At 38.5% G+C, this 17040-nt stretch overlaps 1 protein-coding gene across 1 annotated transcript in view; it reads right to left on the bottom strand.

Annotated features, from left to right (window-relative positions):
- Positions 1-1643: 1643 nt before the first annotated feature.
- LIN7A (lin-7 homolog A, crumbs cell polarity complex component) overlaps positions 1644-17040 on the bottom strand; it is a 160465-nt gene continuing 145068 nt past the window's right edge. Inside the window, exons 5-6 of the mRNA XM_027543270.1 lie at positions 13525-13743; positions 1644-6782 (exon numbers count right to left, since the gene is read on the bottom strand). Of these exons, the coding sequence (XP_027399071.1) occupies positions 13525-13743 (219 nt within the window). The 3' untranslated portion in view covers positions 1644-6782. The remainder of the gene's footprint in view (positions 6783-13524; positions 13744-17040) is intronic.

Genomic DNA, 17040 nt, shown 5'->3' with positions numbered 1-17040 from the left:
ATCCCCTGGAGAAGGGAAAGTCTACCCACACCAGTATTCTGGCCTGGAGAATTGTTGCTAAGAGTCAGACATGACTGAGCGACTTAAAAAAAAAAATGTTAGCATAGGGCTTCCTTAGTGGCTCAGTGGTAAAGAATCAGCCTGCCAATGTAGGAGGCTTTGACCCCTGATCCAGGAAGATCCCCTGAAGAAGGAAATGGCAACCCACTCCAGTATTCTTGCCTGGAGAACATTGTGAAGCCTGCTGTGCTACAGTCTATGGGGTTGAAGAAAGTCAGACATGACTTAGCAACTGAACAAATGTTAGCATCTTAGCCTAACCCTGCACATTCTCTCTCTCTCTCACACACACGCACACATACAACTATCATCACCACAAGCAAATATTTTGGAATTTTTAGGTCATAATCTAATATAGTCCTGTATCTTCACCACAGAACACTGGTAGTCTCTCATTGCATTTGATTTCATCTTGAGGAAAACTTGCAATATTTTTCAGTGTCATAGAAACCCATGATGGTATTTCATAGACCATGTACCAGATTTTCATACCATCACATTTCATGTTCTATGTTTTGCCTTTGTGAGGGGAGGACACTATAAAGTTCTTTTCCATCATCATGTTAGTATTTTGGTTTAGAGTCTTGAGTAGAAATCTTACATTTGTTTTTTGAGGGACCCCTTGGAAGATTTTGAGCAAAGGAATAAATACAGGGGGAGTTATCAAGCATCAAGATATAGAGAAATATATATGGGTATACATGCTAATTGGGAAAAGAGTTTAAAGCTCACAAAAGAGTGGGTTGCCATTTCCTTCTCCAGGGGATCTTCCCAACCCAGGGATCGAACCCAGGTCTCCTGCATTGCAGGCAGACGCTTTACCATCTGAGCCACCAGGGAATCCCATTCATAGGTAGGAATATTAAAAAATGTGTAAGAGAAGACAGTTGGAGACCTTCCCAAAGTAAAAATCTAAAGAATCTAAGAACTGACGTGAATGACAAATAAGGAAGATCAGTAAATCTGTACAGAGAATAGCAGTATCTCCAGTAAAAATAAAGGTGTTGAGAGAAGTAGAAATAAAGTATGGCTTTAGACAAAAGACTTATGAGTTTCCTTAGTGCTGTATTACATGTGAAGTTAAACTTTCCAAAATTTTAATTATTTAAAGGAGTAATTAGTTGGTAATAAGAAAGAATGAGGAGATAATAAAAAACCTTCATAAGAAGACTCCTTGCTTCCACAAATAGGAACCAGCATTTAAGTTGCATTACATGCTCATTTAACTGTGAGGGGCCAGAGAGAGAACAAATTTAAATAATGAATATGATTCCTCTTGTTTGATGACTGAGATGGGAGCTGTGAATTTACTCTTCCCAAAGGCATCAGTTCTTGCTCACCTCTAGAAGTATGGACACTGATCTACATGATTGTGGTAATAATGTTAGCCCAATCTCAATTTCTGCCTTTCACATTGGTTTTAGAACCTAACCCCTCAGTAGCATGATCTCACAGTGTGGTCTGTAAAGGAGAAACATGAAAAACTTAACATCCAAATAATCAGGGGTCTGGAGCATTTAAAAATCCCTCTATATTCATGCTTTAAAGGAATTTAAATTTGATAATGAAGACAGTACTTCCAATCTGGTATCTAGTACTTTTACTTCCCAGCAGCATAATACCACTTTGGTCAGGTTGAACCACTGCACAATTTTGCAGCTCTTTCAGAAAAATAATGAAAACAATTAGAAAGACACAATCACATGCAATGGTGAGAAAATAGTATTACTATCGCCCAATCTTTCCCCATAAATGTGAAACATCCTTGACTCATCTCCACACTGTGTAATTATGATAAGCCCTTATAGCAAGGGATTTTGTTTCTTTCAGATTTTTTTGTAGCACCAAATAGACACAGTGGCTAACAACAAATAATTCTGAAAAGTCATTGCAATATTTATCGCATGTCAGAAACTGTCTGAATCTGTATGTTTATCCATTTCCCTGGCTTGATATATTCTTCATGAGAGTAAGCTGCAACATAAGATTGAGTTCCCACTCTGTTTCTGCCACTGCTGTGGTTTGCTGATCACACTTCACTAATCTCTTTGTATACTACAATTTCAAAGTACTTTTTATATACAGTGACACATTTATTTTAATGTAATGGTATCCCCCAAGCCACAGAAAATGCGAAGACATATGAGCTCTCGTGTTACACTGTGTGGGTTCAAATCCCAGTTCCATCTGCTGTGTGACCTTGGACAGGTCACAAACCTGTGCTTCAGTTTTCTTGTCGATAAAATGGAACCTACTAAAGAGAGTTGTTGAAGGGATTCAGTGATAGAGTCTATGAGTGTCCTGAGCACAGAACTTAGTAAGAGCTATGTGTCAGTTATGAGTAAATTAGTACCTACCTCAGTGGCATCTAACTATGGTTTTGGATTCCTTGAGCAGCATATTTGTGTGGTATTTTAGAAAAACAAGCTTACATAAATATGTGCAGAGAGCCTTTTATGATTTCCATGGCATAAGGGATTTCATTTCTCCTATCAGCTGTGAAGAAGGAACCATGAGATGGTAAACTCTAGTTAACTGCTAGAGCAAGTGTTGAGTTCCTCACAGCAAACTCCAAGGGGTGGCTAGATTTGTCTTGTTTGCCATTTTACATCCAAAACCTAGCATATAGTAGGCACACAATAAATGTTTGTTAGATGAATAAACACATGGAAAAGTCTTAATTGCTATATGATTAATCTTTAGCTCAGATATATTCTAAAGATCAAATGAGAAAGGAAAAGTGATTTTTTTGAAAGCAGGAGATTTAGAGATGGTGTCTCTAATCACAATGAATTGCCTTAGAGAAAAGTTGTTAATGAACATTGAAGGACATATTATTAATAATACGCTTGATAATTTAAATTTTCTTTTTTAAAAATTAAAATATTATATTTTACAAAGTTTATAAATGGGGTTCCATGTATGGATCATAACTCAGGGAGCTTTCAAAAATAACAAGAAAGGCTGAGTTTTATTCATTGTAAACACTCTGAATATGCAAACATGCCTATCTGAGTGTTCTCAAACCCTTGAACCCTTGGAAGTAACTGATTTCAAATTCATATATCTAAAAAGTATGAAGAGTCAATTCTGGTTCTAATTATGTAATTCAGAAATTATAATGCCCATCAGTATAAAATAAATTGGTGATTTTTTTTTTCAAATTATCAGAAGGTAAAACTCATTTATTTAATTTCATTCATTTATGTAATTGTTTATTCATTCAATAAATATTAACTGAGTGCCTCTATTGTGCTGGGCATTTTTCCAGATGCTAGGAGACAGCAGTCCACAAGGCAGTCACAGCCCTTTCTCAGACATTTTATATTCTAGAGAGGGATGAGATGGGTAAGACTACCTCCATGTTTTGGGAGATTTTCCCTTATGTTGGTCTCCCTGAATCTCTGGAGCATTGATTTCTACTTCATGATGCTCTGAAAGCTGGTCTTACTAAAAAGCTGTGTTCAAGATAAAGCCAAAAGATGAGAAATTCAGACATTATTGACACATCCACAAATACCTGTAGATGTTAAAAAATAATGTAGACAAAATAGCTCAATATCTCAGAGTCCTATGGGCACAGCTTAGTAAAATGAACTGAGATCAGATCACTTTGATTTGTCACGGTTGAAAACTGCATTTGTAAATTAGTGTAATCCATCTCTAGCTAAGTTCCTCAGAGACAGCCTTGAATTCTTAAAAGGCTCCTGAATGATAGATTTTGCATTTAGATCTCAGCATTGTCTTAAAAGATAGTGGTAGTTCACATAACTAGAGAATTCCCTATTGATTATATGATTGAGGAAGCACAAAATCTGTTATTCTTTCCAAAGTCAATTGTAATTTCAGCCCATTATCTCCCTGTGGATGTTCTATTTCAAATAGCAACAGAATCAAAATGTAAATGCCTCAATGAAAAGGTTTGAGGATTCTTTCAGTGAACTATGCTTTGTGTATTTTGCCTTCAAAAATCATAGCAGGAAAGAGTTTAGAAAAATCTGGCTACCAATCAGGTCAAGGGAAACCACTAAATTTCACGAGGATCACTGATGAATAGTTACAAAACATTTTCACCCTTTTAATACCTCATTTGTTTATGATATTAAAGTTTGAGCTTCATATAGGAGCAACCTATGTCTTTATTTTGATATGATTTTGGACATCTCAGTGGCTCCAATGTGATCAGTAATAATAAAAGGCATTAATACAAATTGTAGTAATTTTTTTCCTTTTCCCTCTGGCTTCAGTGAATCTTTAGGGAACCACAAGGGACCTCTCTAAGTCTTAGGGATGGCTACTTTTGATGTAAACTTCACAGGAAGGCTTACATTTCAACAACTAGATTTTACTAAAGAAAACTGTCCATTTGGCTGGTCATTTGTAAGCAGAACCAATGTGACATGTAATGTGCCCTTAGATGCCTTAGGTGTGATGGACTACCCCTTCACTTAGATGACTTGGCATACATTTATTAGCACTTAATATTATGCAAATGAAGCATAAAATACAAAGACTTCTAAAAACACCAATGTAAGCTATCTGCTCATCTGACAGTTGCTTCTGTAACACCATGACAATATTTATGCTGATGTGAAAACACATGATAATTTAATATTAACCAACCACTTACAGCTAAATGAAAATATACCTTAAGCTCCAAATTTATACAATGTACTGAGATGTGTTGAAATGACCATTTCCTCATTATAAGGGTGCAATGATTTCCCTTTATGAGAGTATGTGGCATAGCCTGAATAACTTTTAATATTTTTCTGTTAAATGATAACTAAAATATATGTTTTATTAAATTTTTCTTATAAAAATGAGAACTACCTCTTTCAAACTGAATACTACTCACATATTCTCCATTCATTCCCTTTAGTCATGCTTATCTCTTTTGTAAACCTATTTTACATAACATTCAGGGTCCTCACCCTTGCCCCCCTCCCGCCCCTCCCCCAGCTCCATTCTCTCTAGTAAAAAATGATATGTGTGCAGGGATGGGAATCTGTTACCATGGCAGGACACTGCTGAAGCAGGCTCACCTCCTGGTTTCCTTGCTGTCTGTCCTCTGCTGAGTGATGGACTATGAATAGGAGAATTTGATACTGACTGGAATGACCACCGGAAAGGGCAAAATGAAACGTTTCCTAAACTGAGCTGCTTAAATTTCTAATTTGGGGGACTATCTGAAATGTGAAATATAATTGTCTCTTGGGGAGTCAATGGCTGCATTTGAGGAAAGGGAATATTCAAATATTTCCCTCCGTGTTAATGCTCTCTCTAGAATGTTTCAACTGGACATTTATTCTTTCTTCGGGTACATGTGTGTGGCTAAGGTATTTAAGTGCCCAAATAATTATTGCCTCCTGCTAATGCCATAAAGTAAAATCAGACTTATGTGCCTAGATTCACAAGTTAAAAGTTATGATCAGTATAGGTGCCTCCAACAGGTAATTTTCCAGTATATGATACTTTCTGAAAAAGATGTCTCACTGTCCATTCACCTACATGAACATGTGTAATGAAGCAGGTATATCTTCACCCTGGAAGCAGCAGTAACTTTTCACTCACAATATTAATATCACTGGTTTCTATATGCCTAATTTGAAAAGGAATTACACTTTTGATCTTATATTGCCAAAAACATCTATTGTATATTTGAGAAAACTGATCTAGATTTTGTATGATGTATTTCTGTATATATATGCACATTTATAATTTGGTTTTGTAAAGCCCTAGGCTTTAAAATATCAGTGTAGGTAAAAACAGTTGAGATTTCTTCGGTTTTTCAGTCAAAAATATAAAGTTAACAAAAAATATTTAGAGAAGGGTTATATATAAATATTATACGAGGATCAGTTCATCCTTGTTTGTATTCTCTTGCCAGATTCATAACACTTGGTAAGAACCTAATTTTGTAGCAAATATACTCTGATAATATTTACTTTGTGGAATAAATAAACATTATCTTCTGTTAGAACTAATAAGAATAGATACAAAACTTAAATTAAAAAAAAAAAACAAATAGTACTAGCGTTCTCTATCCTTGCTTCTAACGAACTAAAAGTTGAGCTGAAATTGCCTATTAATGCATAATAAAATTCATGGAAATGGAAAATAAAAAGCCAATTGATTCTAGAACCTGAATAGAGTATAAATACAGTATAATAACTTGCCATTTTCAGGAGGGAACAGAAGTTGAATTTGCAATTAACTGGAATTCTCATTTGGACAACTCAGCATTACAGATGCGGAACAGGTCTAGGTGAGGGGCAATGTGTAGATTTCTTTTAAGTAGCGACAACCTTGAACTGATGCAGTTTGAACTATAGCCTACTAAGGGATTTATTAATCTCTGGAAAAGCTATAGACCCAAGATTCACTTAACCCTGGCCTTGGTGATTTATGTGAAAGTCACAGACTTTATTCTTCTTGTACTGTTTCCATCTGCAGACTGGAAAACCTCTCCCTTCACACACTGAGAATTCTCACTGCCGTGAATGGAAGGTCGGTGTGTGGAAAGAGCACGTGAGCGGCGGGGGTTCAGCCCCAGAGAAAGAAGGTGTCGAGTTGTCTTGGTAAAGAATTTATACACCACGTGTTCACAGTTTCTTGACAGGTATAATTAGTGTTGTCTTTTCCTTTACTATGTGCTGGGATTCTGAAGCACGGTTTCAAATTTGTGACAATCGAGTGTTTGATCAAGGAGCGTCAAGGACCTGAAAGGGTGGAGGGAGAGTGAAGAGAAATCAGTGATTAGTATTCATTTGTCAACTACAATATGCTAAAAATATCAAAGGAGCACCTGCTTTATGAGAACAGAGAGGATTATTTTAGGCGCTATCATTCATGCAGTCTTCCAGAGGCAAAAAAATTGATGTTTGCAAAGGAAGTAATTATCAAATGAGGATGGAAAAGACACAGTTATTCCCTAAGATTAAATTCTTAAAAAATCAGTTTGGAAACATCTCAAAAGTAAAATATTTTTTCCTCTCAATTCCAGATGACTCTGTTTTTCCTCACGAAGGCAAAGGAGAGATAAGCTTTATATGTTCTGATTCTGAGTAGCGCCCCTGCTGAGGTACACGCAAGCACAGCCTCTCTCTGACAGGCCGATCCTACCAATACCCCTCCTGTGACGCAGCCTGCTTCTCCTCCCACGAGGTCAGCCTGACACAGAGTGGAGCAGAGGAAGCAGATGCCCCAGGTGGTCAGACCTGCGGGAGCAGCATCCCCGAACACTCCCCGAGACCTGTCACTGGGAACACTGTCATTTCTTTCAGAAACAACAGTGGCTTCAATCTTTGTTTTTAAAGCTGTGGATATTTTTATTTCAATGAATGCAGAACACCATATTAAAACAAAAAATTAAGGAATTGGTTGGGTTGATGTGAAAGTGTGCGCTGGGTGTAGGTTTGCAATCTGCCTCCTCTGCATCAGTACTCTCCAGCTCAAAGCCTTCTAGAGAAATGCCCAAAAGCACCCTGGGCCTACAGAGTGGAACTGAAAGTCAAGCATGAGGCCCCTGTACTTCTTCAGGAATCACTTAACAAGATATTGCATAAAAATATCTGCCATTAATATTGTGACTATTATACCAACACTACTACTGTTACTCTTGCTGCTGCTGCTAAGTCACTTCAGTCACGTCGGACTCTGTGTGACCCCACAGACGTCAGCCCACCCAGCTCTCCCGCCCCTGGGATTCTCCAGGCAAGAACACTGGAGTGGATTGCCATTTCCTTCTCCAATGCATGAAAATGAAAAGTGGAAGTAAAGTCACTCAGTCATGTCCAACTCTTAGAGACCCCATGGACTGCAGCCCACCAGGCTCCTCCATCCATGGGATTTTCCAGGCAAGAGTACTAGAGTGGGGTGCCATTGCCTGTTACTCTTGAGTGCTCATCAATTGCCACATATTTTAAGTTTTGCATATTTTTTCTTATTTAATTTCCATAAGAGGCCATTTTAATGAATCTTACATTGAATAACTTCCTCCAAGTCCCTTAGCTTCCAAGTGACAGAGCTACCAAATGACTGAGTTTTTAATTACTTAACTTATCATAGAGTTACATGTCCCAAGGGAATGGGACTCGGCAGGTGAATTTTAGTAAGAGGTTTGGGTCTTTTCATCTACCCAGAGGGGAAGCAGGCCTATGGGATATGCCAGCAGCTGAGAGAACACTGGGCCTCTGAAGGGTGCATCACTGAAATACCCACTGGGAAGAACCACTTGCACAGAATGTTCTCTATTTCCCTTATTCTCCTGATTTATAATTGAACAGATTAATGATTCTTTAAAAAAAAAATGCCTTTCCCACACAGTTTAAATTTTATTGATCAAATTGCTTTCCAATTTTTGAACGAGGCATTATAGTAGGCAGAATAATGACCTCTGAAATATGTCGATGTTCAAATCCCCAGAACCTGTGAAGGTGTTAAGATTCCACGGTAGAGGGAAATTAAAGTTGTAGATGGAAGTAAGGTTGCTAGACAGTTGATGTTAAGAGAGGGAGAGTGTCCTGAGCTGTCCAGGTGGGTCCATACCTTGTAATTAGAAGTGGAAGAAAGTGAGAGAAGAAAGAGTCAGGGAAGGGGAGGTGATGGTAGGAGCAGAGGTGAGAATGGGCGCAGTGAGAGGACTCTCCTGTCACTGCTGGTTGGGAGGACGGGGAATGGAACCAGGAGGTAAAGAGTGCAGGCAGCCCCTAGAAACTGGAAAAGGCAAGGAAATGGATCTTCCCTGGAGTCTCTGAAAGCCCAGTGAGACTGTGCTGGGCTGTCTTATAATACTGCTAGAAAACTAATTTGTATTCTTTAAAGCCAGCGGTCCCCAACGTTTTTGGCATGGGGAACCAGCTTCACGGAAGACAGCTTTTCCACATACGGGGATGGGGAGTGGTTCAGGTGGTGATGTGAGTGATGGGGAGCTATAGGGAGCAGCAGATGAAGCTTCCCTTACTCACCCCACTGCTCACCTCCTGCTGCGTGGCCTGGTTCCTAACAGGCCATGGACCGGTACTGGTCCACAGCCCAGGGGTTGGGGACCCCTGTTTTAAGCCATTAAATTTGTAGTAATTTGGGGGGCAGCAATAGGAAACTAACAGACCTGTGATGATGAAGTACTTTGAAGCATAAGGTACTGTTTTAGAGGCAACTGGTGAGGGTTAATGTCAGCTTGGAGCGGTGAGAGACTGAATTCCTGGAAAGGTCATGCAAACGTGTCTACAATGAGGGATGGGACACGTAAGGGCAGGTGCCACTGAATAAAGAGGTAGAACAGCACAGTTGTGAAAAGAAAGAGGCTCTGTAGCCCATATCTCTGAATTTGAATCACAGCCCTATAACCTCCTACCTGTGAAATCAGTACACTTGAAAAAAAAATCCTACATGACTCAGTTTCCTTCTTTAAAATGAGATTTAAAATAGTATCTAATACTCAAAGGATTATTGTAAGGGTTAAGTAATTTTACATATATGAAACATCCAGAAAAGTTCTTGGTGTACCATGATTCCTTAACAAATTTTATCCAGCATTATGATTATGTTCTGGTTCAGTTTTCTGCTTGATGAGTCTGGGCTCCTTAAATTCAGTGTTTATCAGAGTCATCCTTTGGGACCTCTCAATAAGTGGGCTGGCAGTTCTGGCAGTGGTTCCCAGGATCAGACCGCAAGGCCCGTGACTATGGCAGAGGAAGGTACAGAACAGGAAGTAGTGGGTACAATACGGGAAGGGGGGGCCTGAAGAGCAGGAGGAGAGAGTCAGTGAGGCTACTGGCAATGGTCAGCTGCTGTGTGTTAACAGATCTGCTAAGATGCTGCCTGTATTTGAATGTAAATGACCTCTGGATCTGCCAACAGAAGGTCAAGGACATTAAACAAGCATTTGGTCTTGACTTCCTCAGAATGCTGACATCTCAAAAAGAATTTCTCTGTTCTTCTCACTTTTATTCTTTGAGAATCTGAGTGAAATATGGATTTACATAGATTCACACTTTTAAAAATGAGATGCTTATGGGATGGAAAGCAAAATAGGTGAAGGGGATTAACAGGTACAAACTTCTAGTTATAAAATAAATAAATCATGGGATATAATGTACAGCACAGGAAACACAGTCAATAGTACTATAATAACTCTGTATGGTGACTGGTGGTAACTAGACTTACTGCAATGATCAATTTGTAATGTATTATAAATGTTAAATCACTATGTTGTTTGCTTGAAAGTAATAATCAAAGTCAACCACACTTCAATTAAAAAAAATAAATGCTTAAAGAAATATAATACTGTTTCTCAAAAAAGTGGTTATAGTATTTTTTAAAAATCCTATATTCATAGGTTTCTATAATATAATTATAAAGTGATCATACTTACTACATTTTAGAAAATGTAATCTATTCTTCCAGATAAACAAAATGGAAGTTAGGAAAAAGACAACTGAAATGTACTTCAGGGAAATTTAAAATTAAAAGTAGGCATAAGACACATTGTCCGCACACTACTTGCATTAAACCTATTTTCCATCTGTGTGCACCACTGACCATTGCTAGTTATTTCATAACTTCTACCATCTCATATAAAAATATTATTTCTAATTTATAGAATAGAAATATTTCATGTGATAAAAATAAGATAGGCTCTGACAAGTAATTTTGCTTTACCTGGTCTTTGCTTGACTTGTCAAAATTTAAAAAAAATTTAGCAATCTATTCAAAGTAAACAGTTTCAGATCTCTTCTCAAAAGCAACCAGAGCATGAGTTAGCAAGTGTAGATGAATTCCATTTAATCCCTAAAAATCTAATTAATTAAAAGTTGAATAAGAGCTAATGTAAGTCTCTTTGACTGAATCCACCATAAAATCCATGGATGATATGACTTAGTTGTACTTTGCTTGTACTTGAAATGGACACGAGCTTCATTTCAAGGGGCCATTATACCATGTATTGCAAGTGCTACCTTGGCAGGCATAAATATAAATTTCACGTTCACTTAAATAGAACTTTACCCTATCCTGTGTAACAACAACAACAACAAAAACATGGTTTTAAATGCTTTTTATTAAAACAGTTAGTCTTTGATAATGAGACAGTAGGAAATTCTCAAGTGATTTCATGAACACTGATGGGACAGAGAAATGGTCCATCAGTATTTATGGCCAAGTTGTATACTTCCAAAGATGACTGAATGAGCATAAGAGGAAGCTTTTAGTAAGATCTTAGAAGTCTGAATGGCACACTTCTTTCAAAACACTTTTAAACAATTTTACTAAGGGCCAGTGTGGTAAAACGGTTAGGAGAATTGCTACAAGTCTGTATTATTGTGAATGGAAGAAAAAACGAGTTCAGGAAAAGAATGCCAATGTTTGGCTGAAGAATAGTGAATTGTTATTACTAGCAAAAAGACATTTGAAAGGATTCTGGAAGTACAAATGTTCAGTACCTTTGTATTTGAAATGGATTAGAGAGGAGGAGATGGACAAAATGACTTGTCTGTATGCATCCAGATCATTCCACCACCCCAGTCCAAACCACCATATCTCTCGCCTATTATATAATCGTATCCTAACTGTCTCTACTTTCACTCTTATCCTGCAATAATCTGTTCTCCCTATAGCACCCAGAGTGATCTCTTTTAACACATAAATCATGTCGCTCTTTTGCTTAAAAACCTTCAGTGGTTTCTACTGCAATAAAATCCAACTTCCCTCAGTGGTTTGGAAAGCTCTCTGTAACCTGGCCTTTGTCCGCCTCACCATCCCCCTCACTCTTTATCGCCTCACTACCTCTGCTTTCTTTCTATTCCTCAAACATCAAATAGCCTCATATCTGCCACAGAGCTAGTGCACTGGCCTATTTCCTTCTCTTCTGATGCCTGTTTCCTGGCTTCTCCTTGTCATTCAACCTCAGCTTCAGTGTCACCTCCTTGGAGAGGTCTTGCCTGATCATCTCCCAGAAAGTCATCACCTGGCCAGTCTCTATTAAAACACACTATTTTGATTCTACCAAGTACTGGTCTCAATAGGATATTTTTTACCTACTTGTTAATTAACTATCCCCTCCAACCATAATGTAAGCACCTGGATAGCAAGGACCATGATTTCTTCATGCTGCTTCCAAAGCCCATTAAATAGTGCCTGGCCCTTCCCAGTAACAAATAGATATTTATTGTTGAGTAAATGTAATTTTTGGAATGGAATGTAATTTCAGACAAAGACACCAAACTATGGTATCTGTAATAAAACTAGCAGGTTATAAAAGAAAGATAGTTGAATTCCCAGGACCCTCTGAGAACAAGTCCCATACTCTGTTTAACTTCCTCATGTAGCTTCTTTTCATGAGTGTCACCAAAAATTGAAAATCTCTTCTCATATCCAGTGTTTCTCATTGTGCAAATAGTAATCTGATATTGAATGGGTTAAAACCACTATTACCCACTGTCATCTTCCCAAGAATGTTTGAACCTCATTTTAAATACACATTTGCAGACATTATAGTATAGAGGTATCAAAGATTCAAACTGTCTCTTCCAAAAGATAGCAAGGAAAGTGTATGTAACTCCAGAATTCCTAATGTTGGCAGATGAATTACTTGGCAGAGTAAGAAGGAGAAATAATTCTTTGCTACTTGTAAGTGTGGCTGTGGGGAATTCATTGAAACTATGGCAGCTTCATATCATTCATCTGAAAAAATGGTGTTTCAGTGATACTTGCTGTGAAGGGTTTTTTGAGGATTAGGGATAACACATGAGAAGGGTCTAGCACACAGCAGGCACTTCAGAGATGATGACTCTTTAACAATTTTTCCTGAATTTTCTCTCTTTTTTTTTTGAATTTTTCTAAAAACATGAAGCAAAACCTGACTTACCCTTGTCACAAAGTGGAATTTAGAAAGACAGGTATACCTGAGACACATTTTAATGAAGACCCAAAGAGAATTCCAAAATCTCAGAGCGTAATTAAACACTGGCAGGTTTCTACTTCGTCCTCTTCACTGGAGCAGTCTTCTAGTAAACGGTTTCAGTATGGTAAAGGGGATCTCCCCAGGGCTAGCACTATATGGTTGATTAGTTTGTACACTGTGCAAAGGCAACTAGCCAGGGAGGCAAGCGGGGCTGGAATGTGGCCCACAGTCTTGTCATGAAGCCGTGTGCCAGAGGATGTGCGTCTGCACAGATGCCGCAGTTCTGTAATCTGCACAAAGGCATCATATCGTCTGTACCTGGCCCTCCTCAAGTATATAATTTTTTCAAAATAGCGTACATTTCCAGGGAATATGGCTAAATGAAACATAATATAAGCAACTGTCTCATTAACATTTTCTGAGGTCACTGTTTTTTGTTTGATTAATTTTTTTGGATTATTAAATCTAATGATTACATTCCAGCTGTCTAAGAAACTATACTTTTAAAAAAACCAAATTCTGTGCATATGGGGCTTCCTTGTGTAGAGGGCACCTCTTACCTATGACATGTGGTTTTGCTGTGTTTGTTGCTGCTGCTGCTGTTGCTGCTGCTGAATTAGCAACTGTTGCTGTTGCCGACGCCGGGCTGTCCGTAGCTTTTCAAAGCGAGCCTCCATTTCTTCTAGGACTTTCGGGGTGTATCGCACCACCAGCTTGACACTGTCCTTGGCAGCCTTAAGCAGTTCTACGGCTTTTTCATGGTGTTCTCCTTCCACACTCTGAAACGACAATGATATCTCATAAGGGGAGAGCTTCCATGTTCTTTTCTCTGGAGCGAAATGCAAAATGAGTATTATAGTACAACCTCTAACAACTGGAAATTTAAAGAAGGTATGGCAGATTCATGCCCTCAATGTTATCATTTAGTGCATTTGTAGTTGAACCACGAACAGGTTAGCTGCAGTAGATACAGGATGGATGGAATGGAGGTTCAGGATGGGAGGAGGAGAGATAATGAAGACCTTAAAGATAACACTAACATTTAGAACAGGACTTCTAAATTTCACCTGGCAGAGTAATTTCACTGGTCCAGAAACCTTAGGAAAAGTTTAAAACGAATAATGAAGAGGGATAACAAAAAAGAATTCCTATCTGGTATTAGCACTTAAAAAGAATCTACAATGCTTAAAGTAGTGTCTTACTGATGTAGTAAGAGGAGAACAAGACAGAATCTAGAAGCGGATCCACCGCATAAAACATATGTTACATGATAAATGTGAAATTCAGACTAAAGGAAGAAAGGATTGTTAAACAATGATGCTGGAACAGATAATAACTAAATAATACAAAAGAATGTGGATTCCAGTCTCACAGTCTATGCTACATATAGCAGAGTGATTAACAATTTCAATGTAAAAATAAAACCATTAAACAACTAAAATAAAGCATAGATCACTGTTCATCATCTTGCAATGTAAAAGTAATTCTTAAGTAAAAATACCAAAAAAGATACCCCCACAAAATCAGATTTAAAAATTGGAAGTTTTTAGACTGAAGAGAAAAAACTTATGGTTACCAGGGGGGACTTGTGGGAGGAAGGGGTAGTCAGGGAGTTGAAGATCAACATGTGCACTGCTAAGTCACTTCAGTCGTGTCCGACTCTGTGCGACCCCATAGACGGCAGCCCACCAGGCTCCCTCATCCCTGGGATTCTCCAGGCAAGAACACTGGAGTGGGTTGCCATTTCCTTCTCCAATCCATGAAAGTGAAAAGGGAAAGTGAAGTCACTCAGTCGTGTCCGACTCTTTGCGACCCCATGGACCGCAGCCTACCAGACTCCTCCATCCACGGGATTCTCCAGGCAAGAGTACTGGAGTGGGGTGCCATTGCCTTCTCCGAACATGTGCACAGTGCTATATTTAAAATGGATAACCAACAAGGACTTATTGTACAGCACAGAGAACTCTGCTCAATGTTATGTGGCAGCCTGGATGGGAGAGGAGTCTGGGGGAGAATGGATACATGTATATGTACCCCTGTGTCTGCTGTGCACCTGAAATCACCACATTTTTAATTGGCTACATTTCAATATAAAATAAAAATTTTTTTTTAAAAATGTAAGTTTCTATGTCTCACATACTATCAGTTCAGTTCAGTTCAGTCACTCAGTCATGTCTGACTCTTTGCAACCCCATGAATCGCAGCACGCCAGGCCACCATGTCCATCACCAACTCCCGGAGTTTACTCAAACTCATGTCCATTGAGTCAGTGATGCCATCCAACCATCTCATCCCCTGTCGTCTCCTTCTCCTCCTGCCCCCAATCCCTCCCAGCATCAGAGTCTTTTCCAATGAGTCAACTCTTCGCATGAGGTGGCCAAAGTACTGGAGTTTCAGCTTCAGCATCAGTCCTTCCAATGAACATTCAGGACTGATTTCCTTTAGGATGGACTGGTTGGATCTGCTTGCAGTCCAAGGGACTCTCAAGAGTCTTCTCCAACCCCACAGTTCAAAAGCATCAATTCTTCGGTGCTCAGCTTTCTTCACAGTCCAACTCTCACATCCATACATGACTACTGGAAAAACCATACCTTTGACTAGATGGATCTTCGTTGGCAAAGTGATGTCTTTGCTTTTTAATATGCTATCTAGGTTGGTCATAGCTTTTCTTCCAAGGAGCAAGTACCTTTTAATTTCATGGATGCAGTCACCATCTGCAGTGATTTTGGAGCCCAAGAAAATAAAATCTCTCACTGTTCCCACTGTTTCCCTGTCCATTTGTCATGAAGTGATGTGACTAGATGCTATGATCTTAGTTTTTGAATGTTGAGTTTTAAGCCAGCTTTTTCACTCTCTTTCACTTTCATCAAGAGGCTCTTTAGTTCCTCTTTTGCTTTCTGCCATAAGGGTGGTATCATCTGCATATCTGAGGTTATGGATATTTCTCCCGGCAATCTTGATTCCAGCATGTGCTTCATCCAGCCCCACATTTCACATGATGCACTCTGCATGTAAGTTAAATAAACAGGGTGACGATATACAGCCTTGATGTACTCCTTTCCCAATTTGTAACCAATTCATTGTTCCATGTCTGGTTCTAGGTGTTGCTTCTTGATGTGCGTACAGATTTCTCAGGAGGCAGGCAAGATGGTCTGGTATTTCCACCACTTTAAAAATTTTTCACAGTTTATTGTGATCCACATAGTCAAAGGCTTTGGCATAGTCAATAAAGCAGAAGTAGATGTTTTTCTGGAATTCTCTTGCTTTTTCAATGAACCAACGGAAGAGCTCTTACAAGTCAATAAAGATCTAAGCAAAATGGGCAAGTGAACTCTTGGACAAACAATAATTTTTTTAAATGGTCAATGAATCTATGAAAAAAATGCCCAACCTCCCTCATAATCAAACAAATGCAGATGAAAAAATATTTTGTTTTTAATTTAAAAATGGTGAAGATGTATTTTAAAATATGGTGTATTGACAAGGATGTAGGGAAAAGGTACTCATACACTGGTAATATTGTGACAAAAACTAGTACAGCTTTTCTGCTGGGCACTGTTGTTACGCAATGGATAAAACCCTTTATAAATAAAGAATTTTACTTTAGAGAAATGTACTAAGGATAAAATCATACATACATACATACACACATACCTGTAAGACAGATATGATATGACAGAAAACAAAACAAAAATTAATTCTTAGCTTTTGAATCTCAAAATACTCTTTTGAACATAATGGCATAGACAACAGTTGGGGTAAGTAAGTTTACTATAAGTAAACACCAAGAGGCTTCTCCCAGAGCTTCGAAAGTATCTCTAGGTTGGGATTGATGGTTTAATCGTTAAGTTGTGTTCGACTCTTGCAACCCCATGGACTATAGCTTGCCAAGGTCCTCTGTCCATGGGATTCTCCAGGCAAGAATACTGGAGTGGATTGCCATTTCCTTCTCCAGGGGATCGTCCCGACTCAGGAATTGAACCTAAGTTTGCTGCACTGCAGGCAGATTCTTTACTGACTAAGCTACAAGGGATTAGGGAGAAATAAAACAGAAGAAAATTATAATCAGACATCAT

Source organism: Bos indicus x Bos taurus, chromosome 5 (assembly GCF_003369695.1).
Source record: "Bos indicus x Bos taurus breed Angus x Brahman F1 hybrid chromosome 5, Bos_hybrid_MaternalHap_v2.0, whole genome shotgun sequence".
Taxonomy (NCBI): domain Eukaryota; kingdom Metazoa; phylum Chordata; class Mammalia; order Artiodactyla; family Bovidae; genus Bos; species Bos indicus x Bos taurus.
The sequence above is the reverse complement of the archived record's forward strand: the minus strand, read 5'-3'. Positions and strand labels throughout refer to the sequence as shown.